This window comes from Drosophila melanogaster, chromosome 3L, assembly GCF_000001215.4.
Source record: "Drosophila melanogaster chromosome 3L".
NCBI classification, from domain to species: domain Eukaryota; kingdom Metazoa; phylum Arthropoda; class Insecta; order Diptera; family Drosophilidae; genus Drosophila; species Drosophila melanogaster.
The window spans coordinates 14,867,299-14,894,754 of NT_037436.4; the positions used below are offsets into that span (position 1 = coordinate 14,867,299).

Consider the following 27,456-nt stretch of genomic DNA (forward strand, 5'->3'; position numbering starts at 1 on the left):
CACAATGCTACTTGCTAATGACTCCGTAGGATGAGTTTTTATGCCGAATGCCAATTACGGAGCTTTGCTTCTCTCCGCTCTCCGGTTATTTGCAGATGCCTGCGCTTCATGTCCGAGTACAACAGCTGTCTGTTCCAGGGCTACGGCGTACTGGCCGATCCGCCGTCAAAACTCCGGACCGTGGCCAAGACGGACAGCTTCGTGATTCTGGACTGGAACAAGCCGAAGCGCTTGGCCGACACCGTCAGCACATATCACGTCAAGTTCCGACGTCTAGGAGTGGGTGATGACTATCTGACCGTGGAGAAGGTATTATTACACTGGACATTTTGGAAAAAAAATTCTTTATAATATCAAGATGTTTAAAAGAGCATATATACATTATACCTAAATAAATAAATTGCGTTAAATAAGTGTTGGATTAGGAACAGTGGTATAACTACTGGTCATGCTAAGTGGCAATAGAAAATATTTCATTTGTATCTACAGGATACGATTTTGTGCTTTTTATAGTTCCAAAAAGTTCTTGATGTTAGAAATTGATTTTTCCGCAAGTGCAGGCAATCTGCCGGCGCGGGCAACCATTCCCTAAATGGTTTGGCTAATTCATTAAGCTTTGCAGCGCCAACCGCCGCTGATTCTCGAGGGCCTGGAGTCGGACATCTACTACGAGTTCTACGTGGTCTCGATAAACGCGTACGGCAAGAGCGAGGCCTCCCCCCGCCTGATCACCCGGACTCTGCCGGCGGAGCCTGTCCAGCAGACAGCCGCCAGATACAACATGACGACCTGCTGCCAGGCATCCGGACTACTGCCCCAGTGTGCCCCCCTCTGCTCCTACAACATTCGACTGTCCGATATCGAGCGACTGGGTCCGGCTTGTCGAGCCCAAATGCGTAAGTAACAGATGGATTTTCGGGGGTTTTCCCCGAACCTCATGATATCGCTCCCTTGGAAAACACTAATTAGCGAGTGGATAGACCAGTCATTGTCCCGTGGACTGTTGTTAATTTAACGAGCTCATTTTGCATTTTTAGTTTCGTATGGCGATGCAATTTGGAATATTAAGTGACGCGCTTGGCCATTTGGGCATCATGAATTTTTGCACTTATGCAAATCAATTTTAAGTTAATTAGACGCATAGAAGCACCGAAAATGGCCAACAGGGATGTTTGATGTTACTAAATACACGTTAATTTTGCGAAATGGTTATATCATTGAAAACTGTTTGGCAAGAGATTGCCAGTGTTTGCCTGGGCTTATGTAATTTTAGAAGAGATGTGCCTCTGTGCCTCATTGTTTGGCCTCGTTAGAGTAAACAATGCTTTCCAGAACAGATGCAAGAGCCCCCTTGGTTTCCCATAACATTTAATGGTTGCATTTCATAACTAGATTCTCTTGCCTTCTCGAATAGCTAAGACAATACCCAACAACACCTAATGTTTTTATAAAAGTAGATAGGTGGCTTGCAGTGTTAATTTATTTGTTTAAAATGCCTTAATACATAAGTAGTAGGGAGTATTGATTTATACAGCAATATTGAAAATATTGTTATTAATCTTTTGGCTTAGGTCTTGTTTAATTAAAGTAAGTTTAGGTCAACATTTTCTATAAATTGTTATATTATAATACGCCTTTTCAACGAAAGCGCTTTAAATAAGATACAAATATTGATTTACGGGCAATCAGAGCTCAGCCAAAATTTCAAAATTCCTTGAATTTGTACATTATCTTTTTTTTTTTTTTGTGTTTGCTCAGAAACACTCAGTGCCAAAAATATCCCCGTCATTCTCAATCAAATAAATTGAATCTGCTCCAATGCCACCGATGAGTGGGCAGAATTGTGCCCCAATTTACCCGTCACCTAGTCAATGATAGGAAATCTTTCGGTTAATTTCCTGTAAATTGCTGCCAAGTTGCCGACTCATGGCTCAGATCCTTTAAATTATCATCTCAACCGAAGTGGCAAACGGGGCAGAATTGATGAGTTCATGTCACAAATTGTTCCATAACATAGCACAATGAGCCGTATCGCTGGCCGGGGAAATTTATGCAAATGATGCCACAATATTAACCCATCTGGCACTCTAATCCTTAGCAATCCTGGCCCGCTGTGCAGCCGGAGGACGTGATCATAGTCCGTGCTGCAGTCGCCGTGGAGTCATTAACGCCTGCATGCCCCTCTGTCGTGGCGTCATGCCGCTCGCATTGACCACCAAATCGTCATCAGCATCGGCGGCTGCAGCTGCAACATCATCATCATCTGGAGCAACAGCAGCAACATCTGCATCTGCCACCAGTAATAGCAATGCGGCAGGAGCACCATCATCATCATCATCGTCTGCCTCATCGGGAACATCAAGCAATGTGCCCGATTGTTTATCATATGCCGGCAACATTCTGCAGTGTTTCGAGGAAGGTGAGTGGTAACCATGGCAGTGCTCCCTGCCTTCCGTCCACATCCTGGTCTTTGTCTGTTGGAGCTGAGTGCCTTGTGTTGAGATTGGATAGCGAACTGTGACTGTAGTGAATGCAATCAGCTCATTTGAAATTATTCCGTGCAACGTAGAGTTAATTAGGCAAGATGCATGCGAATCACCAAAAGTCACAGATGCCAGCTGTCTTCCAATGTTTTCAAACAAGAAAGAAATGAACTTTATTCTCTAAGTTAAAAGAATAAAAGAAAACGTTATTTTATTTAAAATCCTAAACTTGGATTTTGAAATTTTAAATTTATAAACACATAAATCACTTTTAACGATAATATCAAATTGATTTGTATTTGTTTTGAATGGTATTTGAATAACCATCAAGTGTTTTATGTAATGGAAGAACTATATGACTTTTAAGGATGATTTAGCATGTGCAAAACGATATTAAACTTCATTTTTCTCATTAAATGCGTGACTGAGGGTCACTGGAGGTCACAGCTAACCAGCCCGGCAGGCAGATAAACTGCACCACTGGCCACACCCTGTGGTGAATCCATCGGTGGGTCTTCTCTGTGGATGGGATGTCGCTGGCCTTGCTGTGTTTGCAGCTAATTCTGTTTGTTTAATGGCTTGTCTGTGCACGTCGAGTATACGCACTGTTGCACGCCATTGTACGCTAAATTATTTGGTCAATGCTTTGGGGCAACCAACCACAGCCCGTCAGACAAAACCAATATTGGCCAATTAAAGTTGCATTATAAAACAAAACAATGCCGTTTGCTCACTTCACTATCCCCCTATTGGTCTATTCAGGCACACAGAATATCCCAGGACCACCGGAAGATGTGCATGCGACATTCGTGAATCAGAGCAGCGTCAGTTTGGCCTGGACGCAGCCTGATGTGGATAATAGCAATAGTAGCAGCAGTGGCAACGCATCGCCAGGTGACATGATAACCGGCGATGAACTGGCAGCTGGTGCCGTGGATCCTGCTAACGCTGGAAAGGATGTGCCGAATGCTGGCGATGCCACAAGTGGGACAACTGGAACGGAGGATATTGAATTCATCGTACAATATGGCAAAGTCAATAACATGACCATGTACGAGACAGTTGCCAAATTGGAAAATGTGAGTATATATCGGTGTTGGACAATGGAACGTCTCGTTCTGCACAAACTTTTCCAGTGCAGAACTATTCCCCCACTTTGCCTTCCCTGTTCGCCCCACCTGTGAGCTGGCTCGGAAAAGGTTTTTTCCTCTTTTTTTGTGTTGGACAGGCTCAGAGATTCACACACACAATGGGGCACTTCATTTGCATTGGGGCCTGCGGGCGGTCGCCTTATTACGATTTGCCTTTTGGGCCAAAATGCTGACATTATATATATTCGAGTGCCAATGGAATTGAAAAGAGCTTACAAATTGCCTTGTCTGTGCGCCGGAGGCCGGGGAGTCAGGACAATAACCGTTTCAACAACTTTCCGACCGGGGAGAACTTAAATTGCCAGCAGAGTTAATGAAGAAGTTCGGGGACAGGAAATTGCTTCCATAACAAGCAGTCACATAAGCATATATTGTGGCCGTTTGAGCATACATGGCGTATGAGCAACGTGAGAGGCTATACTAATTGTTCAATTAAGACGACAGCTGAAAATTGTCTATCTGGATTCTATTGTTCAATTGAATGTTGGAGCACCTGGAGCACCTCTATTCAAATATCTTTTAAATTATTGCATTTATAAAGGTTTTGTAATAGGTATTATTTAAATCACGTTAAGAGGAGACAAATCTATAAAATAGGAAACGAAATGTTACTCCAAGGCTGTGATAAAAATTACCAAACACATGGCGGATGAGTTATATTTGCAGTTAAGCCAATTATTCAATTATTTATTTAAATCCTTGGCCATCGGCTAAATCTCACTAAATGCATATATCGATGGCCATTGTTTATCCATTGAATCGACTGAAATCAATTGGATTTTTCCTGAATTTCAAGTGCATTCCTCTCTAACCAAAATATTCAGCTTAAATTTAGTTTTATATGTATATAATATTATATATATAAATTGGCAAATAGTTTTGGTTGGCCGCCGCCGCCGCTAATCCAATTCAGTATAATAATCTTTGAACTCTGTCCAAAAAGCATCGATTGAAGGGGGAATGGCCAGGTTTAGATGTACGTAGAGCAATGGCAAAAGTTTTTGACGCCTTTTCAACAGGGGGGCGGGGCTGGGGGACTTATGGCCGCCATATGCACTGGCAACGTGCAAAACGTGACTATAAACTGGTAAAAAGTGCAGCCGATCCACTAAAAAATACAAAAATAGATGAAGAAAAATCCCCAAAAAAAGAGTAACCAAAACCAGACAACGGACCAAACTTGGCTCTGGCTTTGCCATTGGCACTGTTGTAATTTTCTATGTTGTTGCCACTTGTTGTTGTTTTAGTCATTTTGTTGTTGCAATTGTTGTTGCTCTTGCTATTTGGTTGTTGCATTTGTTGTTGTAGTTATTGGCCGTTGTTGTCACACATCAACGCGCTTTGCTGGCAGCTGGGCCTGGTTGATGGTGCTGCTGCGATGTTGTTGCTGCTGCACTGTTGTTGCTGCTGCTGCAGCATCAGCCATGGCCATCAACAGAGTTATTGGCCTCGAAAAACTCGCAAATGCTAAAAAATACAGCAATACGGCAACAACAAAAGAAGCCTGGCCAGAGTTTGTCGCGTGTTGATGCGCACAGAAATGTATTTAAAGTGAGGTCGATGTTGCCGTTCTTGATGTTGTTGCTGTTGGCATTGCTGCTACTGCTGCTGTTGCTGCTGCTGGGGGCATTGCAACCTGTCGTCGACGACCTGCCAATGATGCTCCAGCCTCGGCTGCTCCATGGGAGGTGTAGTCGTGAGATACGCTTAGGGAGTCCAATAGGACTATTTTCGGTATCCAGAAAATGTTTAACGATAATAGCTAGCTAGCAGTAGAGCAAGAATTAACTGATTTTTTTTATAAACTCTCAAAGCAACATACATTCGTTATCATCATCACCTAAACAACCCTTCAAAGTTTATCTTAAAATAAATAAAATTTGTGTCAACTTACTTTCTATTATTTTTTGCATTTTTTTCATTTATGTATTTTGCGATGGCAGACATTGGTTATTTTTCTCTACAAGATTCATTGCCATTCGATTGATTAAATATGAATGATTGATCATGAGGTGTGGGAATCACAGTTTCTATTGACATCTAAAAAAATGAAAAAAAATCCCCTTAGCAAGCGTGACAGAATCTTTCGTCACGTGAGCAACTCTACACCAGAAAACCAATCGATATGGAAGATACTGTGCGGTGTCAGCTTTGGTTCGATTTTTTTCTTATACTCTGAGCTGTTTTTTGTTGATTGTGTTGTGGAAAATTCATTCGCCCTGTTGGCTGCTTACTTTTTCGTTTTCCCTCCACTTTTTTTTTTTAGTTTTTTGTTTTATTTTTGCTTGCTTTGGTCAGCAGTGCACGCAGCTGTTGCGGTGATGCTGTTGCTGTTGGCTTAACTTGGGGCTGGCTTCGGCTTGGCTTAAATGCTTTTCAGTTTTGCCGTTTTTGCGGTGCCCCCCCTCCATCAGCTCACCATCGCATCGCATCGCCATCGCCCGTTGGTGTCAAATGGTTTAAACGCGCCTCGCGACCCCTTTTGAATGGGTTATTGTATCGCATGTATATCTATAAGTTCGTGGCTATCGGGGGAAACTGTACCCCAGCAGCAGGCTGCAATGCGTTGACTCAGTGTGACACTTTTATGGACAAACTTAATTGCTTTTGGACGTGTCAGAAATATGTAGAGAATGGGTTCAAAGTAAAACCTCAGTGGGCGACAAACCGCTGGGCCAAGACGACTAATGGTTGGCGGAAAAGTTGTGCTCAAACTAGCAATGGCAATTCCACCATTTCGATATTTAAAGGTAATTTCGCCGGCAGCCCGCTGTGTTTTTGCAACCCTTCCTGATTGAATCAGTGCCAATAATTTGGCAATTTCTATTCGTCGCCAATGCACGGCCGGCATTGTGTCACCAGCAGCATCAGCAACAAACAGTCCCACAAAAACATTATTCGAATCTACAGGATATTACATACCATCAGGACGAGGAATGGTGGCGGTGTGCGGAATGGGATAGGGGGGATTTCGGGAAAACGGAAATAAAAGGTTTTCCTCCACAGTCGCTGCTTTTCAAATGATTCCTCTGTTGACGCTGGCCGAAAACGAACGTAACTTTTGTGATGATTTTTAGTGCCGCCGCTCTGCGTTAGTTGGAGTCGGACTTTTATTCCTATTTGTGTTTGTGTTTGCCAAACACACGACCATAAAAAACTTTTTAATATAGCCAGCAACACTGAAAAGTAAGGAAAATAAAAAAAAAAACGTTGGGAAGGGACTGACCACGATGCCAGAAATTAGACACATTAAATATTCTGATACAGTTGTGAAGGAGCCAAAGGGGTTTGGGCCACGGCGATTATGTGCTTTGTCACTGCAGTCGACTTCGGGCCAAGACAACTGGTAAATGAGCGACGAGGGACCTAGTTTTATGGCCGGAATGTGACTCCCGTTAGGGGGAAGGACTTTAGATACAGTAGATACACACTCGAAACAAAAGTATGTCCTTTGCATTGATAGTAATCCAATAAAATAATATACCCTTTCGCAAATCAGACGGGTATAGGCTAAATATTTGTTGTATAATGATCTTACAACGAATCATACAATTTTTAATAGAATGATTCAATAAAAATATTTTGCTTTGGCTTTAAAATACCACCAGTAGTATATTCCAGTGGAAGTAAAGGTTAAAGGGAACCCTAATTTAGCATTTAATTTCTGTAAGTGCACTAGCTTAGCACCGAAGGACATCGCGCTATGCATTTTGAGCAGCTATTCGCTCAAGTAGTTGCTGGGGACGACTCACCTCCATTTCTGGAAGGTAACCCCATTAATTATTCAGTTAGGACCAGCTCGTCATGCCAATTGTGGCACATTTAAGTTGCGGTTAATGTAATTACGAAAGGGGACTGAAAAAGCAAAGCAAAATCGCGACACCCACAGGACAACCGCCCAACTAAAAGTCCTTTGGCTGCTATTAGTGTTGCCCTTTTTTTTGCTGTAAGGGCTGTCGAGAGCATAATAAATCGTTTTTTCCTTCTTTGCCTTGACAATCTTTTTCGGCTTTGAATTTAATGCGTTTTAGATAAGTTTCTAATGGAAGGAAATTAGTATTGAGCCAGGCAATTTATTCTCTCGGGCAGTGGCCACTAAATTCTAGTTAGTTTATCGCAAACTACCTGTGTCAAATGGATGTCTCTATCTCTGCCTTTAACCCCTACTCAGCTTTCCTGTTTCGGACGGGTTCTGAGGTTAAAATGGGTCCATTGCTCGGCATTACATATTTGACACAAGTTGTCACAAGCAGGGCAAGCAAGCCCCGCTGAAATTGAGATTTACGACTTGACCCCCCCAGGCATGACCAAAAAAAAAAAAAACATAGAAGGAAAAAAAAAAAAATACAGAAAATAAAACCTCTAACCATAAGCGAGATGAACCTCCATACATATTTAGTGAGGTTGGCCAAACTGGCTCCACGAACAGATGTCCAACATCGCTCTGACATTGACTTACATACTCAAAATGACTCGTTACGCCGGATAAGCTCATCGTGTGAAGCCGCTGCTATTAGGGGCGGCTGCTCGGTAGGGGGCGTGGCACTCAAATCAAATAATTTTAGCGCATTGCCAGCACTAAGTAGCTGAAATAACAAACTCTGTTCTGGTCGCCGATGACGTTGATGGTGATGATGATAATGCCGCCACGGCAGCTTCTGCTGCCAAGCTGCTGATAAAAAGAAGTTAATGCTGCCCCCCAGAACTGACTTTGCTTTAAAAACAAACAGCGCTAGGCCATAAAACGAAATAAATTACTTAACGCGCCGCATTTTTTCGCACTGGCCACGCAGCCAAAAATGCAATTAAAGGCCAAAAAACCGCACCGCGACTGCGACATCTGCAGGAGATTAAAAAAAAGAAACAGAATGAAACAACGCAACAGCAGCAGCAACAGCAGCATCGGCAGCACAAGCAGCAGCAGCAGCAGCAACATCAACGCAGCAGCAACATTAATTCAGCAGCAACATCAGGCAGCCAAGCGATTCGGTGTGTAAATGATTGAGATGGTTTTGAGATTGTAGGGTATGATGCAAAGATTAGGACGTTTGGATTTTTATTATAGCTTTGTGAAAAGAAGATCATAACTAGATCAACTTGATTTATTCATCGGGTAAACTAATTTTGTATACCAAAAATCTGTATACTTTAAATAATTTAATACTTGAATATAGTAATATTTGTAAAAAATAATACTGGTGGGTTTTATTTTTAAAGAATGTAATGAACTTGCTGACAATGTTTAATAAATATTTCATTATTATAATGTGCATTCATACAATTGAACCATGTTAAATACTTATTTCAATGACTTATTCATAAGTCCATTTCTCTTTTTTCACACTGTCTCCATGGTAAATTATTAAACAGATTCGTTAAAATCATCACATTTATTTTTAAGGAGACAGTGAGATTTCAATATAATTATGAGGATTACCCTGAACAGAAATTTAATACTTTCAATCCCAACCCATATGCCGCCCAATTCCCACAGTTCAGCGCATCTATCTGCCCCCAAAGCTGTAACGCCAACAGATTACGCTAACGATTTTTAATGTGGATTTGCGCGAAGTTTTTTTGGGAGTTGGGGTCACGTCGAGTGTTGTGGGGGGAATACTCCATGCATAGACCAGAGTCCGAGATATAGCTGTCAATTTCGAGGATGGCTTTTGAAACAAAATAGCGCTAGTGCGGACAGTGGGGACATGGTGCTGGAACTGGAACTGGACCTGAATCACAGATGGCGAGATAGGGGCAGGCAGAAAGCCCGATGAGTTGAATGACTGCGACAATGGCACACTGCGAGTGACTCTGATGATGATGCAGCTGGTTGGGTTGGACGCTGTCGGAAACGGGGTGTGGTGTCATTTTGTGGGCTAAATACCACAAATTGCGCTGCGTGGCAGCAATTACAAAAAGTACTAATCATGCCGACATGTCTTTCAGCGAAATCAAGCTAAACCACAGCCACGAGCAGACGACAGCAGTGCAGACTGGACAAATTTTTTATTCGCTTAAAGGGAAATGGAGGACCCTCAATAGGAGGAGTAGTGGAAGTTTGGGGTTAATTGGAAAATTAAAGCACAGTATGTGGGGTATATGGCTGTGTAAAGATTTACCACCGAGTTTTTAGGTGATTTATTATTGACTAAGAATGGATACTTGGGGGAGTAATATAAAACATTGCAATTATAAGGCGTATGTACATAGTCGTGTTTAGCTTAATACTTTTTTATTCAATTTCGATTGCTCTTTATATTTAAGGGTATTTCCGAGTCGACTCTGTTTTGCTTATGATTCTTGAGTTCACTTTATTCATTGCAATTTTCACACATTTTTTCTCGTTCTCGTTAACGTCTCGTCGTCGGCTACTCACATGCAATTATACACTTAGGAATTGACCACCAATGAGACGAGTATCGATTTGACCAATTTGGATGCGAATGCCTTGTACCGAATTACGGTTGTGACGCGCGGAAAATTTGGCACATCGCTGCCGGCATCCATGCTCTTGCTGAATACAACCGACCAACAACGGACCGGCGAAGGTGAGTAGGCCAACTCAGCTCCAAAATTTGTAGATTTAATTGTTGTATGGTCTACTTTCCCATATGTGTGTGTGCACTGCAGCCTGGGGAGCCCCCTCACCACCCCACTCGCTGACGGTGGTGGCCCACAGCGCCACCTGGATGCAGCTCACCTGGCAGCCGCCAGAGTACGCCCATCCGCATGAGAGGATTACCTACAGGTGAGCAAGGAAACGTGCCTTAAGCAGCCACTGCTAAAAAATTGGCGGACATTTTAAAAATGTTTTTAATAGTTCAGTTGTTACATACGTATTTGTGTTTTAAATCTTCAAAGTAACAATTTTTGTATTTATTTTAGAATAAAATGTGGTTGCCACTTTGAAGGCAAAGACTCAAAGAAAATTGTTAATAACTTAAGTTGGATAGACTTGGAACTGTATATAATGATTTTAGAATATTTGATTTTATTTTTGAGTCATATTTCAAAAAAGTGGCAAACATCATAAATTATTTAAAGACCTATAAAGTGTTTTGGTGCAGGTTTTAAAAACCAATTTGCAGTCCTTTCTCCAGTTTGGTCGGGATCTAAGACTCCCTCTTCCCCTCTTTTTGTTCCTCCTGCAGAGTTTACCACAAGGCCATGAGAGCCGAGCAATTCATAAAGATTGAAACGAAGCTGGCCTGGCTGAGGATGAACAACCTGAAGCCGAGCTCCCAGCATGTGCTCTACGTGGAGGCTGTGGGTGAACGGGGTGATTCCCTGCCCTCGGAGACGCTTGTGGCCTGGACGGATCCCGCCCTGCCCGCCTTCGTGGATGTGAGTGCTCGCTTCAGGCTTTATTTTCGGGTTAACTGAGGTGTACCTTACTTGCAGCCCCCCACTGTGCATCCGGCGGACAACATCCCGGAGGGCGGTTCCATGACCATTCTCTGCCTGGCCTTCGGCAACCCGGCTCCCACCATTTCGCTCTACGTGGGTGGACATCTGGTGCGGCAGGACGCCTCGCGGCACATGGTCACGGTCATTCACAACGTCTCGGCCGACATGGAGCACGTCTCTTGCTATGCGGACAACGGCTACGGAGTGCCCATGCAGGCCACCAGGAGGGTTAACATATGCTGTAAGTAATGCAATGAGGGTTAATTCGCTTAGCTGCCTTATAGTGTCAAGTGTCCTTCTGGTGCAAAATGTAAAATACTGCAAGTAAATACTCACATTTAAATTGCTGTTGAAAAGATTTATGTAAAACTAATTACGGAGAGGTTCTAAAATTGCATTTATTTTATTATTTAATTTCATTGGTTGATTTGAAGTACTTTATTAGCGCAATCGCAAAAAATATCCCCTTTTAAATGCAGCATGATATAATTTAAAGTTTTAAAAAAGATTTGCAATATAATTATTATACATTTCCTCTTGCAGATCCTCCGAAAATCCAGGCTGCTGGCATCACCGTGGCCAATATTGGTGATGAGATCGAACTGCGGTGTACCGTGGACTCCAAACCGGCGCCTAAGACAATTTTCTGGAGAGAAAAGGATGGAAGGGTGCCCGTTATAAATGGCGGAAACTATTTCATATCCGTAAAAGCCAATGAATCCCGACCCTCGATATATACAATGTCGTTAAGGATCAGCAAGCTGCAGGCCAACGATGTAGGCGATTATTTCTGTCATGCGGATAATCCCTTCGGAGCCACCACCACGCCGGTATCGGTGCGTATACGCAATACGCCGGCACTCAATCACAACGTTTCCGAATGCTGTGCGGCGCAAAATGTTTCGATGGCTTGTCGCAGTGCCTGCAGCTATTATGTGGACTTCGATGCCATCGCGGATCGACCTGAGTGCATTGTGGACTTTGACAAGCTGATGAGATGTGCCGCCGATGGCTCGGATCACAGATCCTGCTGTGCGGATGAGCATGTGCCCCGAAAGTGCCTCAATTGGTGCCGCGGTGAATCCGTTCGATCCAAGGAGATCTGCAGCTTGCAGTATGCCCGAACCATTGTGGGTTGCTTTGAGAAGAACCGCGATCGATTGCCTGGACCGCCGGAAAATATTGTAGTAAGCGTGGTATCCGACAGCGAAGTTAATGTCAGGTTAGTTAATCTTTTTCGCTTCGTCATTGAAATTGTATATTTACCTTAGCTTTTCAAGAAAAAACTTCTTTGGAATTTAAAAAAGATCAGCAAAGTATTTTTGATATTATAAAGATGAGAGTTCCTTTGCGTCGTTAGGCCACAAATTTAATACAATCTATTTTTGTCCAGTGTGCCCTACCTAAACAAAGTTTAACCGAGCATAAGCCATTTGGCTTTAAGCCCTCAAACTATGTGGGACACGTTCCAACCCCTCGGCTAAGCTCTTAAACACTTTTGTCCGAAGCGGAAGTAGACTCATCCATTTAGCGCACCAAACCCAATACATTCATTATCCTTCTCTGTGCCGCACATCCACTCATGTGCCTCTGTATGTATGTATGTATGTGTGAGGAAGGACTTGTGTGAGGACTGGGCCACTAATAGACCGCAAATCCATTAAAGCACAGATTTTTTATCTCACTTTAATATACTCGGTCAACGTCAAAGGTTGATGAGGGCAGCGGACCTTTCAAACTGAACCCAACCTGGTGCCGCATTAAATTTATTAAAATTCCAGACAAGTTGTGTGTGCGCGCCTGCAACAATATTACCGAGCACTCATAATGCGGCGCCGTCGCTCTATGAAAACTATTTCATTACAGATGGGATGCGCCGACAAAGAATCCAAATGCCGTTGACGGTTATAGAATATTTTACCACGAGGCCGCCATTCTGCCGCCAACGTCGAGTTCGAGTTCGGGTTCCCCATCCTCGGATTCAGGTTCCTCGATGGAAAATCCCGGCATGGATACCCTGGCCGCCATGAATAATGCAACAAGTATGGGCAACAGCAACAACGCGATGGCTGCTCTCGAGATACGACGCATCGACGTAAAGGACACAACAATAAGCATTAATGGCCTCAAGAAGGATGTGCTCTACGAGTTGGTGGTGAAGGCTGGCAATAGCTACGGTGAGTTGGTTACCTGGATGGCCAAAAAGCTGATTCGAGTCCTGGGCGAGGTTTTAATTTGCCGACTTGTCTTGCAGGTGCCAGCGTGCTCACAGATCCGATTAGGTTCACCCTCGGCGAGCACCATGTGACCTCGGCCACCAGCAGCTACTCAAGTGCCGTGGGCACCATCAGTGGCATTGTGGCCAGCATTTTGGCCATTCTCCTGGCAGCGGCGGCCATTGTGTTCTATCGCCGACAGCGCTCCAGCTATGGCAAATCGGCCAACGGCAATGTGGCGTTTGAGAATCCCACCTACACCAGGGGCCTCGAACAGGTGCAGGTGTGTACAACGATCGATTGCCATTTTTTCCATCATTCTGTTTTATTATGAGGGTATCTGCATATCTGCTAAGGGTATATAATATTTTATGTACTGCCGTTGCCTACTATAAATAAATGCATACGCAGTGGCATGTTGTCCGCTTAACAGAGAGAGGAATTATTTGAAGAATCCAACAGTAGATAAATAATATTTTATTATTATTATAATAAATTTACTTCCAATACATATTTTCAATAGTTTGCTATAGGCCTACCTTTTAAACAATCTCCTCTGGATATCACTTAGTCGGCGTGGTCGACTTTTTTCACCTTAGCTATTTTGCTAAACTGCGAGTTGGCCAAAGTTTGTTTAGTGTTATAATAGCTGTATGTTTTTGTGTGTTTTTCGTAGGTGTGTATTTACTTATATTTTGTGTGTTATAACTGTCAATGTCTTTTTCTGCCTTCCCCTTCTAACCGACGACACATCGACACCCGGACATAAACATATATGAACGGCCATAGCTACCCACCGTCACATCGGCCATCACGACGCAAAATGGCAACCACCACGGGATGAGCAGCAGCAACAACAACGGCAGCAGCAACAGTCACAGTCATGGTCGTAATGGCATCGCCGCCACCATGACGACATCCACAACGACAACGGCGCCGACGGCAGCAGCAGCGGCATCTGCCACCTCGGCAGGTGTCGCACTCACGGGGAACAGGCAACATCAGCAGCAGCAGCAACAGCAGCAGCAACAGCAGCAGCAACATAAGAGTGCGGCAGATGCGGCGCATCACTTTCATAACCCGCTCAGCAATACGCAGTGCAATGAAGTAAATCCCACAATTTATGAAGAGCTCAAACTTGGCCAAGAAGGTGCTGGATTTAAGAAACTTGTGCCATAAACGTAGCACAATAATAATAACAACCACACAGAGACAGACAGAAACAGCAACAATAACAACAACAGCAACACGGGACACATGACAACAAAAACATGAACGACAACAACCAAGTATAGCTAGCGAACTTATATATATATATATATACTATATATATAGAAATATATACGCTAAATGTAGACATAGGCCGTGTAAACAGCGCGAAGCGCAACCTCAAACAACTACACTTACACAAACAAAAACACAGACGATGACAAATACAAGTACACAACCGCACACTTACACACACGCACACGTAGACAGTGTGTACTGTGACATCTTTACAGAATGCATTGCGCGAAAAAACGTTGGGTAACATAAATTTTTGCTTGCAAAAATCTTTATTGGGTAGCGTGTAATAAGTAATAAATTTTTAGTATGTAACTGTGATTCAAAACGAAAACAATGTAAAATAATTAACTAATTGGTAACGAAATAAGCAAAACTGATTGAGAAAAAAATACCAATGATTAGTAAAAATCTATATATGCTAAATGTGTTTTCATTTTGGCTTTAGTTGGGTCTAGAACGCTTGTTAAGGTCTAGAAGTTTGTTTAGCACAGCCTTTTATTATTAATAAGATTTTGCTTCTGCTTTTAAAATTTTACTTGATAGATATTATGTAAACTAATTGATCAATTTATATTCGAGTTTCATATGATTTTATTATATCATTTTTAAGCTACATATTTATTTAACGGAGACATACCCGTTTAAGTTTTCAAAAAGTTTATTCAGTTTGCTGTTTGCTTGCAACATGCTTTTGTATTGTGTGTGCTCGACTTCTCCAAGTGTACGTAAACAACGGTAGACTACAATATTAAAAGATGCCTGTGTAGGTTCCAAACCCACTGAACCTCAACCTTCGCCCCCCCCCCTCGCAACGTCCTCGTGTTTACGCCTTTCCCTGCGCTTCTCATTTTGATGAGGACGAAGATGGAAGCTTTGCTCCGCTCCGTTCGCTTCATGCCGTCAGATGTTTGCTCGTGTAATGTTGCATACGTTATGGCGACTAGCACACACACACACACACACACACTAATACATCCACGCGCGCTTGTACCTCTTCAAACACACGAACACACTGGCATTATTAGCAAAAGGACGCATCCGCATCCGATGGAGGAGAAAACAGCTAGCGATATGCGCACAAAGTTTAACTTTCATATGTAAATTCCTTTTTATTACGAGTACAATATCCGAAAGAGATAGAGAGCCGCCTGATGTAGGAGTTTTGCCGCCTCTCGACATGATACACTCATAATCCGTTATGATCTGATACTGATACGGATGATGCCATCATAGTGACAGCCTGTGCCACCAGAGATTATTATAATTTAGTTACCATCGCGGCCCCTGCGACGACACTTGTGCGCCATTCTTTATGCAAAAATAAGCAGTAGCGAAGGCGGAAAGTGAAATCCTGCAGATTTTTCGTATGATTGGAGCAAGGCGTGTAAACAGCGATAGAGTAAACTTCATAAATGTCAAACAACGGAAGGCTTCAAATGGTTGAGCACTAAGCAATATATAAACGGCATCATATCCATCCAGTTATCATGCAGAGAAAAAATCAGTTCTTTGTAGGCATCTCAGGTTTTACCATCAAGATAAGCAAAGCTATATGATATTAATAGCCCCATTTGTTCGGTATTGACTACATGCAACTAAATATTTCTGACACCTATCTAGTTTAACGTCGAAACAACTATATAAATTATTAAATTAAATTTGAAACAAATTCAAATTGAGGTGGTATTTTTTTCCGTGTGTGGCCATCCTTATCCTTTCAAATTCCACTTTAATAAGTAAGCAGGATCCGAGAGTTTAGTCGAGCTCATCAAATGTTGCAGGAGCTCTTGAGTAACTTCCGTTTTTTGATCTGCTGATGGTTTGCTGAGAACGCTGGCAGAGTGCAATGGCTCTGAATAAACGCCGCCTGAATTATGCAACACGTTTAAGTGCCTGCATTCTTTGTGCCCAAACACACATATACGTGCACCGAAACCCCTGAATCTTTTGTGCATTTTGTTTACTCTACTGCAGAAGGTTCTTGGATGGCTGGTTGCCGCTATAGATGCTGATAAAACTATTGACAGTCGCCAGATAAAACTGAAAATTTACAAGTAAATGATATTGTCTAGCAACCAGCTGCCCACTTTGTGGCTGATTGCACATTACCTCAGTCGTGGAGTGTCCTTCTCTAAAGAGAACACCTGCTTGCCTTCGTCCTGCAGTGGCCCTAATGAGTTTTTTGCTGCAACTTTTCTGTTATGCATAAATTATAAAAATATATTGATCAATGTTGTTGCTGTAGAAGAGGTTGCATTTTGTCGTCGATGGAAATTAGGTAAGGTATACAAGCGAGGAAGAAAAAAAGTTAAGGATGTACAAAAAAGTTCTACATAATATTTAATGAAGAAGATTAAGATGGACGTGAACGATACTTACAATTTTTTAAAAATCACTTAAAATTATATTTCATCTATTGAAATGTAAGAGGTGCGTTTTTTAAAAGAATTACATTTTTTAATTTTCGTATGCGTATCTTCTCAGTTTTTCCAATAGAATTATAATAGATAGATATATATACAGGTTATACATAGCACATAATCTTGTTTGTTTTAGTTACAACTAAAACTAAATGGATTCCATTCTATTTTCGTACACGCAAATCGCATCAATTTTTTATGCCCATCCACTTCACATGCTCTCAATACTGGTTGTCAGGCAATAACTTCAAACAGATATGACATAATAGATTTAGATAGAGGGCTGTTTTAAAATTTAGATCCATTCGAGAATCACAAATGAAATGAAAGCAATACCGATGGATGGGGACATAAAAGCCAATTTCACAGTACGCCAAGTGATTTATTGAGACAGAGAGCTCACCTCCTCTATGGTCCTCCGCCCCTCGGATTCCCTCATCTATCCGCTGCTATGCTATGTAGAGCGGCAGCTTTTATTTATCGCTAAACTAATAAATCTTGGCATAAAAATGGAAAATATTGTGTACGCCATGTTGTGCCGAGTCCCGAATCGTAGGCTAGCAACAAAAAAAAAAAATAATAATAGAGGCCATAGTCCAAGCAAAAACTCATAAGTGGCAGCGGTTTAAGCATTGGCCACAAAAAACTTATACACATATAAATTTCATATTAAATAATGGTTTAATGATTTTATTTGTTTACTCGTTTCCGGCATCCAAACAATTAACTCTAACGAACTGCAAACTACTGGAAATAAAAACAAAATAATAATGCTATAAAAAAAATTCACAGACACGCTGCGTGTCAAAGTACAATGGGTGAGTGCCAGCGAAATTAATTTTTTAATGCCTCTGTCCTACAAAATTTTATTGGGCATTGTTTCCCCATTGAGCTTCATTCTTCGCTCGATTTTTTTATGATTATTACTTGATGTTTGCCTTGGCAGAATTATATTTGTTTGAATTTTTACAGCTTCCGAGGCAATCACAAATCAGTTTTCTTACGCCTGAACTTCTTTTTTTTTTTGCATATTTCTGCTGCCTACTTATCGGGGTCTCGCGTTTCGTAGGCCTTCGACTTTTAATTGCCAAAGCGTGGACAGGCGAGTTTTCGCGCTGGTATTGCCACAGGATTTGCGTGGAAATCAGCGACAGGAGCAGCACAAAATTTGGGTTTAATGGCATTGCGTGAGGGTAGCGCATTAGGGAAGAAATTCAGAGGAAAAAATAACAAGAGCAGATCGCACACGTAAGTACTGCTCTAAAATAATTGTTATATTTATGTCTGCCTGTTTGTTCGGCATTTTTTTTTACACAACACAAACACTATGGTACTTGTAATAACAATTAACAATTAACTTTTTATGGGGTCATGCATGTTGTTGGACATATAATAAATGTTTGTAAATGCCACCTATCGATTCTGTTATTTTTTATCCCACTCCCTACGTGCTAATTATATAATTTACAGCAGCATATGCTTCCAGTTAGTAGTGCTGTAAATATGAGGCATTAATGCGAATATATGTGGCGCCCGCTTGGTGGCCTCTGACTTGAATCAGTCGTGAGGCATAAGCGCACATCCGTATTAATGTCTGAATCGATTCGTCCGCCAGTCTCCGGTAAGTATGCTCCAGCATACAATGATACATACTTGTTGATTTTATTGCCAGGCGCTCCAGAAATTACCGCATATGTGTAAGAGTGAGTGTGGGCTCGACGGATGCTTCACTTGGCCGGCGTTATGATAATTGAGACTGATTGACCAGTTCGAGCAACTGATGGAATCGTTAAACCCAAATATAATGTAACAAAAGCGAAAAATTGCTAAGAGTTCACCTATACCATTGTTTCTGATAACAAAATATTGAATTTCTTAGGAGCTTTAAATATGTGCATACAAATTGTTATTATATTATTTTAAGCGATAAGTTCCCGAACTTTAAATGAACAGCAACGTATGACAAGTATTATATTAAGCCCCTAAAGAAAATATAATTTTTGACTTATTAATAATAATTGCAGTCTATCCTTGCGGAACGCCTAATTCGGTTGTTATTTGCTTAAGCATTTCATAAGTAAACCATACAAAACAATTTCAAGAAAATTCCGTAAACAATTAGGAGCTGTCGAGGAAATTCCTTAATTTAATGAAGACATTCTGGCACGCCATCAGAACTAAAACAGATGGCCGGACCAGGATACCATTTAAGCTTAACCACCTAATGAAAGACATCTGGCTGGTGACCACAAATGGCCACCATTTTTTGTTCAGTGGGTGGGGGAATGGGGACGGAGTGGGCGTCTTTTGCATACTGTAACTGTACGAGTAACAACATGCACACGGGGCAAACATTTTTGTAAACACAGTTTACAGTGCGGTTAACAAATATTCATGGCGCACATGGCGTATGAGTGTTGCCCTCGTGGCACTTGATAAAACGCGAACACTTTGGTCCACGGGGAGGCGGTTCGTGGTGCAAAACAGCAAAAAGCCAACAGAAAGTTGATGGAGGTGAGTTGTGGGTGGTGACCGGGTAATGGGACAAACAAAATATAAAGGAACGCCTGAAACACTTCATTATACTTTCTAATTTCCCTTTTATCGTTGCTGGCTTGCATCTTTTTCTGACTTTTATGTTGGGTGATTGGGTTTAAAAATCTCCTAACTTGTACGTTATACAACTAGTTATTTTTGTAAATCTCTTCGAAAACAGTAATTCTAAAACAAATATCCATAACATACTTAAAAATCATTCGTTTTTGTGAAATATGGACGACCCTGCAGTTCAGTAATATAACTTTTACCCACAAAAGGTAATCAAATTGAATATTACGCATTCATAATATAATAAAAGGTATTCCCAGGAAAAGCATTGTATCTCGAAATAAAATTACCTAGACCAAAAAATCCACCACTATCCCCAAGGCCACTTCCATACAGTCACTGCAGTGTCGACCACAATTAATTGCTCATGTGCGAATGTTCTGAAATTACGGAGAATCGTTAAACTTGCTTAAGCCGGGTAATGAGATATCATTCCGATGTCATGAGCTGGACTCTTTCTGGCCGGATATAAGCCGCCAAACAGAAAGGGCCGGGTTGAAATGCTTAAGCACGAGTGGAGCTTACCGCATTTTTACAACACACACAGCAATACATACACACAGTCAGTTGCTCTCATACACACACAGACAACGAAGGCCAGGACATTCAGGCAGACAGTGAAAAATATGACACCCTATTTCCGTTTCCCGTACGCTGACAATAATGGCAGACAATATGGCGCAGCTTACGCTCAAAAGTGATTGCCACACCAGCCGACAGCTAACCAAAGTTTCGTTGAATGTAAAAACAAAAAAGCCGCTCTCGCACACACACAGAGGCAGAAAAGCTGGCAAAAGATTATATGTCTGGGATTTTTGGGGTAATTTAAGCGGCTTTTTGCCAGGAACCAAAAAGAAAATCCCGAAAAAAATTATGTGTGTGTGTGTGTATGTAAAGGCGCTGCCTAACCCGGTGCAAGTTTTAAATTAATTTTCATTAAATGTGGCGCACACGAAATTGTTTTAAAGTGATTATGGCCGTGGAAAATTATGCTCCTAATAGAGGAGAGCAGAAGGGGATGAAAACGGGCGCCCAAAAGCAGGCCACGGCTGTTGACAATGATGGCGCATTTAACGGTATTAGGCAGGATGTCGCTGTGTGTGTCTGTGTGTGTGCTTGTGTCCTGAAAACAGGGGATAACAGGCACGAAGACAGAGGCAGAGAGAAAGAGAGAGAGAGAGAGAGATAGGGAGAGAGATAGAGAATATAGAGTGTCCCTGGCTTACCCAATCAATATGAATTGCATTATTGTCATCCCTTTTTTAATAAATATCTTTTTAATTATGCATAAATTATAATTAACTACTCGGGACGGCCACTACTGCCAGATCGGCGGCAGTCGAATGACAGTCACTGCATAATAAATGCCTGGCGCACATAATTAGTGTTAATTATTGAATTAATGCACTCGCCATTGTAAATTCATATCCACGAGATGCAATCGACCCCATCTACGCCCTTTATCGCTGCTATGCCCAGCATATTTCAGCTTACTTTTTTAAATTACCCGTTATTATATATAACGCATTTTCCATGCAACATATTGTTTTAATTATGCCTTTAAGTGATTTACATTGATATTTTGCGTTCAAGTGGATTTCACGAGAATGCATAAAAAATATCAAAGACTAATGAGCAGCACTTTTGGCTGAATGGAAATGTGTTAAATGAATTGATTACTCACACAAGTACTTCAGTTGGCTTAATTATTGAGAGAACAGAAATTTAATAAAACCATTTTATTGTGAGCACAAATAAGGAATGAGTAGCATTTGTCGTTTTCATTTATTTGACTTTAAGCTTAGCATATAGACTGTCATCTAAAATATCGATGTTTGTTAGGCTTTGTTTATGCAGTCATTAAAATATCATTAATTTCATAAATATTGTGCTGCAAAAGTTAAGCCTCTTAAGCATTCTGTTTTTCAATTTATATGAAAAAAAGCATGATATATATATTATTTCCTTTTAAATTACACTTTTAAACCCAACTAAATTATTTCTAGCCCAAATTAGCTTCTGGCATAGTTGAAATTAAGTAATCCAATTGTTAGCTGCCTTCCTCTTATTAATCTGATGAACTATCGATTTTTAAATCGGCAATACCCATACGAGCACGAGCCTTTCAATATTCCTGATTATTCAGCTAGAATGTCAATTCCAATTTATTTCCTTCAAAATCACCTGCAGAAGAAATGTAATAACCCCGACCATTAGAAGACAAACAAGTTCCTGAGCACCGCAATTGCCTGCGAATATCTGTCTTTGTCTGGTCGTGTTTGTGTTGACGCTGTCGCCCTCGCACCCGCACAGCCACATACCCGGACAACCTTTCAACTTTATTTATTAAAAGTGCTTATTACTTTAACACTTGAGCGCGATTTAACACGATTTGCTCAAGTATTTTCGTACGACAACGAGGACACATTCCGGCGTTCTCGTTCTCGTTCTCGTCCTCCTTCACCAAAGAGCAAGCGAGTGTCAAGGTATGTCTCTGTCTGGGCCAACTGTCTGACTGTCTCCACTGTCTGTCTCTGCTCGAGTGTCCTGTGCTGGGTCCTCGTCCTTCCCCATCCTAGGGATCCTTGAGTATTTAGCTTACCTACCGAACACCGAGAGCAGTTTCATCTTTTTCATGTGCAGCGAGCAGCTCAGCCAAGAAAGCAGCTCCATCATTTTACTCTTTTCGCACTCGAACACTGAGAGAAACTAATGGAAGAATTAAAAAATTCAAATGATTTCATTGTATGTAAGTCTCCATTATTTTTTTAGGTAAGAGAATTTATAAGAAAAATGATTAATGTTGTGATAGAAAAATATAAGTGAAAAATGTATTACTCGTATTGAATTATTTATCTCTAATAAACGCATTTGTCATTTTCAGGAAAAAGGCAATAAGGAAATGGTTTAACAATTGAATTATGATTACCATGCAAATAAAATGATTTATAACATCTTTAGTATTATACTAATAGGCTTTTACAGTAATAATTAACATGGTTCTCCTTTAAGTCAACATTAGTTAAAAGTACCAGTTATTAAATAAATTTTGTTTTTTCGCCAGCGTGCACGCTCTGGTGTTTTCATTTTTAATCACACATCACGTACTAGTTTTTTCTCTGTACACTGGCAGTTGTCCTTGGATGCTGTGTGAGGTGGTCCTTGCCTGCTCTTCAACGCCTGACTGTTGGCTGTAGATCGACTTGACTGCCTTTAGCTTCAGCTCCAGCGGCCGCCCCTTTCCCACTGCCACGCCCCTTTCCTGGCCTGCTATCATTGCCAGCACTTTGCTGGGGTTTTCCACGGGTTTTTCTGGGGTACAGGAGCTCTGGGGTCTGCCCCTAATATTGCCCTTGACTGTTGTCAACATGTTCAGAGCGTATTTGTTGTTCGAGTTGTTCGGTGTTCGGTGTTCGTTGTTGCTGTTGACTTTAAGTGTGTTGATTTCATACAATTAACTTTTTGTCTGTTTGTTTTGTGCGACTTCTGCTGGCGTTCGGTCTAATTTCCTGCTCCGTTTTCTGGGGCGGCTGCCGGGGAAGTACTGACATCGTTTGACAGGCCACGTGTGCTTTAACAAGCTGGGGCCAAAATGGCAGATCTGAATCCGACCGCAACGTGGCGTATACGCAACGCGGATTGTTTTTTCCTTTTATTTATATACTTTTTTTTTGTGGCGCTGCAGCGCAGGCAACCTGAAAAAATTTAATATTTATTTTTATGTTTTTGATTTAATTTTCCTCTTTTCAACATTATGGGAATGTGCGAGTGTGTGTGCGTGTAAGCGGCCACAGTTATGAGGTTTTTGCGTTGTTGCTGCTTTGGGGATTTATGAAAAATTTAGTTTTTCTTGTTATTTTTACTGCTTTGAGGTGATTTTTATTTTTATTCTCATCGCGCGACGCGCGTTAAGTTCCCGTTTTATACTTTTATTATTTCTCATTCACTTTTTACGATTCTGTGTGTGCGATTGCGAGTGACTGTGTAAAATGTCATTTGTTTTAATTTGCCAGCCGTTCGTGAAGGGTATTATTTTAATTTATAATTCACCTTTCATTTATTACTCGAACGCATTAAAGTGCTTGAAAATCTGCGCGCCAAGGTTATATACTAAAATTAGCATTTTGACCAGGCCCACAAATCTTTGCTAATTTATAGCACTTGCTTTATATATTTTGGCCATAAAAAGCAGATATATAAACTTGCCGCTCGGTGATTAATGCGTCATAATTAGAATCTCTGGCCGGGTACATGCATAATTCCACGTGGCAACCCTATAAATCATGCCCCAGTGTGTGTGTGTGTGTGTGTGTGCCGTAATCTAGCCACCAAATTCGGTGTCTGTCTGTCAGAGACACTTAACTTTCGTGCTGGCAGGTTCATCGGCAAAGTGTCAGCACACAGATATCCTCATACGCCCCATTTCCCAATACCAACCTGCTCGCAAAATAAATGCGTTATGCGTGCGCTTAAGTGCTCATTAATTTGGAATGTCAAACTATGTTGACTAACGCAAACGTTCCACGTTTAATCGCTTTGAAGAGGACCTCGTTGCGGTCTTGATGAGTTCCTGGCATGCTCTATTCCGCATCCCTGTCAAATTGATTTAGAAGAGCCCCATAAAAGCAGCCCGGTCAACATTCAGGCCCACACAAACACAACCACACCCGAAAATGGAGGCAGACATCAGGTGGAGGATTTCACGTACCAAGTCATTTTCAATTGAGATATTTGCGAACGCCGCTGATGCTCAAACGCAGAGAAAACAAGACCAAGTAACTATTTTTGTTTTTAAACTAAGAAATAAATTATTGTTAAACTCTTGAACAAAGTGGTCAATTGCCAGTTAACTAACTAACAGTTACCTAGTTTGAAAGTAATCTATTTGATAATTAGTGCTATTTTGTAATTGGTGGTAGGTCTAAGCCGTTTAGCTTCTGCGTTTGCAGGGGTAATCATTAAAATGAAAATGAAGAGTTATCTGAAATTTTTCCAAGTGCTCTGCATTCTGATTCCATCCATTGTTGCCTCGTGATCTTCCGGCTGGAGTCTGAAAAAATCCGGTTGGCCTAAAAGAGATGCGGGCTGACTGGCCAAAATGCAACTGGAGGCTGCCGACGTGCCTTGCGGTCAGTTGTTGCACGTTGCAGGGTCAGAAGTCATTCAGCCTCTATTAGGCTGCTAATTGAAATACCAGTACGAGGACTGGGGCGTCCAGACCAGTCCAAAGGTTAAATCATGTCAAAGAGCTCGAGTTTCGATTGGAAAGGCAAGGCAAGAGATACGGAAAGTATAAACTAATTAAGAGTTGCAAGCTCGGCAAAGGTAATTGAAAGTTAATTAATTAAATAGTGCAGAGATTTGAGACTCCAATTGATTTGCATTTTTCAAGAGTTCATTTAGTAGAGTTAATCGAAAGTACTCTTTCAGTACAATACGGGAGTTGGTTTGTAGATAAAGATCTTGTCGATAAACCTTCTTGAAGTATAAAAAACAGCTATAACTTTCCTTAGTTCTTTGCATGCTTTTAAAAGTAAAGTAGTTCAAACTAACTTACATTTTTTGGAGAGCTATGAAAGCGGAATGGCAATGCTCAAGCAAATTCTTAAGAAAAAGTCAACCCTTACTCATACCACCCGGTTTAGAAGACTTCTTGTCATTCGAGTAATTATCTCACGTTTATGAGTCAAACATTTGGCTTCGCTGTTTTATTTTTTCGCATCTGTTTACGTGCAATGCAGTTGGGAACCCGTCATTAGGAATTAAGCAAAAGTCAGTGGCGGAAGCCAAGTACTTGTCAAGTGATGATGATGCCGGAGTTCTTTGCAAGGCCAAAAGTTTTTAGAGTATGCGGGTTATTCCACAAACTCCACGATCTCGTTGACTCCATTCAACTTTGGTTCGCTTCGCTATGCTTTTTTTTTTGTATTCATTCTTCCTGCCGGTGGTGTTGTTGGTACTGCTGCTGCTACTGCTGCTGCATCCTTAAATATTTTCCCTTTAATTAAAATTTCAACAAGCCAGACTGCCGAGCGAAAGAGACGGAACACGGAAGAGTGAACGAGAGGGGGGATAGCACAGACATGCCCGCATAAATTAACTTTTGCGTAGGTGTATGGAGTTACCCGGGTCTTTGGAATACGAAATACGGAGCGTGGTAAGCTGGGCGTAAGTGCCTTATCTTAATGCCCCGCCATATCTGGGGCCTAATGCATATAATAGGCCATGCCTGCTATTTAAAGTCTAACAACCCTTTTTATATGCAAATTGTTGCGCCACACGTACACGCCCCAACGCCTACCGCCGCCTCTTTTTACTTTTCCCCATTTTTTTTCCCACTTTTTTCTCCCCCCTCGGTTGACTTTACCATCCATCCCAGGGCAACTTGACATTTTTTTAGATACTCCACCGTGTGCCCTCCTGTACCCCTTTTTAATTTCCCTCATTTAAACATTTTGTGAAAAGTCATATATATATGTACGAGCACACTCATACGGATCTTTTGGTGGGCGGTGTGCGTGAATTCCGTTTCCAACTTTTTACACGACTTCAGGTCTTTTGGGCATGTGGATGTGTGTGGAAAACGTTAAAATAATTTGCAATTTAAATAGTTTTAATTAACTTTCACTAATTTGCTGTCGCTCAACTTGCACAAGTTGGCAAACTAATTTTAAAGTGATTTATTATTTAAACAGCTTGATGATTGGCAGCGCCCCCCATCGGTGAAAAAAAGAGCCACTCTGCCAACGGCCTAATTAGCTAAAGGTGCGGAGGTCACCTCTTTTTGTCTGTGTGGTGGCATGTTTAAAATTGTAAAATTGATGCAATTAAGCTTTGACCTTTTGGCTGAAAAGGGAACTCCATGAATTGCTATCAGTTTATTGGCCACAACCAATCGGGCATCAATAAAGTTCATATACAAACAAAACCGTTTGGGCCTATGTAATTATTTGGCATTCATCGTATGTCCACAAAAACGTCGAAAGGCATCCACCAGAGCCATAGATATAGGCGTGATTGTAGTTCCTGGCCAGGTAAAGTCCAAACAAGAGCATCAACAAAATGACCACCAAAAGGCACACAGTGGCCACCTCTTCGCATCCATATCGTTTAAAGAAACTGTTAAATATTTTAGGAACATCGCGGTTATTTTACTTATTGACAGATGCAGAATTACTTTGTTGTGGGTTTACATAAGTGTATACGATTGAATTTCTATTGTAATTTTTCTCAATTACATACCTCTGTCGTTTGGTTACACAACGAAGGCTTGGCTTTATAAGACTTAATTGTTGAGAAGTTTTGACCCTTTGAACCGCCAGGAGAGCTCCATTGCCCACTTTTTGGCGATACTTGGTAAAGATCTCAGTTAAACTTTCCCTGGTCTGTCTGAGAACCGCTCGAATTGGTATTTGTGTGTTTCGTGTGCTGCAGTTACTTGGTGTGGATTCATTCATTTCATTCCATACAGTATTACAAAATGTTAAGTCGTCAAAATTGTGACAAGTAATTCAAACAAATGAAGTCCTAAGAAAGTGTAAAATAATGATTTATTTACCTAATAATCAGAACGCGCTGTTCAAGTAAGTTGCATATTAATACCATGAACGCTTTAAATTAAACTTAAATCTGTAAGTAATTTATGATTATCAATTCAGATCGCTGTCTGGACATCTTAAGCCATACGAATTCTGAGTCGAATTAATAACATTATGCAAATTTTAAAACATCCCATAAATCAACGCATTGAATTCGCCATAAAATAAATGCGCGCCCAAAAGGCAAATAATGGCAGAGTCATTAGATAAATTTATTTCGAATTCCACACAAACAGGGGCAAATTGAAAAAAGACAGCGGCAGCAACAACATAGCCATCACCAAAAA

General features: G+C 41.2%; 2 protein-coding genes and 2 long non-coding RNA genes across 5 annotated transcripts in view; 2 read left to right on the forward strand and 2 right to left on the reverse strand.

The window, feature by feature from the left end:
- Positions 1–14,926, forward strand: part of CG17839 (uncharacterized protein) — a 77,089-nt gene extending 62,163 nt beyond the window's left edge. The window contains exons 8-19 of one of the 2 annotated variants that reach the window (NM_206363.4): positions 96–309; positions 623–896; positions 2,099–2,419; positions 3,246–3,562; positions 10,029–10,182; positions 10,265–10,382; positions 10,786–10,978; positions 11,036–11,282; positions 11,585–12,263; positions 12,908–13,218; positions 13,296–13,540; positions 14,047–14,926. In NM_206363.4, the coding sequence (NP_996085.2) occupies positions 96–309; positions 623–896; positions 2,099–2,419; positions 3,246–3,562; positions 10,029–10,182; positions 10,265–10,382; positions 10,786–10,978; positions 11,036–11,282; positions 11,585–12,263; positions 12,908–13,218; positions 13,296–13,540; positions 14,047–14,436 (3,463 nt within the window). In that variant the 3' untranslated portion in view covers positions 14,437–14,926. Of the gene's footprint in view, positions 1–95; positions 408–622; positions 897–2,098; positions 2,420–3,245; positions 3,563–10,028; positions 10,183–10,264; positions 10,383–10,785; positions 10,979–11,035; positions 11,283–11,584; positions 12,264–12,907; positions 13,219–13,295; positions 13,541–14,046 lie in introns of those variants that run through there. The other variant, NM_001043141.3, reaches the window with a different exon arrangement.
- A 3,116-nt stretch (positions 14,927–18,042) lies between these two features.
- Positions 18,043–18,885, forward strand: lncRNA:CR44702 (long non-coding RNA:CR44702). Its single transcript, NR_124941.1, has 2 exons — positions 18,043–18,585; positions 18,637–18,885. It is a non-coding gene; the product is annotated as a long non-coding RNA:CR44702 (long non-coding RNA).
- Positions 18,886–22,791: 3,906 nt separating this feature from the next.
- lncRNA:CR45398 (long non-coding RNA:CR45398) lies at positions 22,792–23,205 on the reverse strand. Its single transcript, NR_124942.1, has one exon. It is a non-coding gene; the product is annotated as a long non-coding RNA:CR45398 (long non-coding RNA).
- Positions 23,206–26,435: 3,230 nt separating this feature from the next.
- Positions 26,436–27,118, reverse strand: CG34245 (uncharacterized protein). The gene is made up of 2 exons (NM_001202178.1): positions 26,814–27,118; positions 26,436–26,690 (listed from the first exon to the last, which is right to left on the reverse strand). The coding sequence occupies exons 1-2, from the start codon at positions 27,026–27,028 to the stop codon at positions 26,510–26,512; spliced, it is 396 nt and encodes a 131-aa protein (NP_001189107.1). The 5' UTR covers positions 27,029–27,118; the 3' UTR covers positions 26,436–26,509.
- Between the last annotated feature and the right edge of the window lie 338 nt (positions 27,119–27,456).

Bases quoted from the DNA above. Each gene is read 5' to 3' on its own strand.
- CG34245 (NM_001202178.1), bottom strand. From the start codon at position 27,028: ATGAATGAATCCACACCAAGTAACTGCAGCACACGAAACACACAAATA. The intron at 26,691-26,813 runs GTATGTAATTGA...AATATTTAACAG, and splicing joins TGTGTAACCAAACGACAGAG to TTTCTTTAAACGATATGGAT.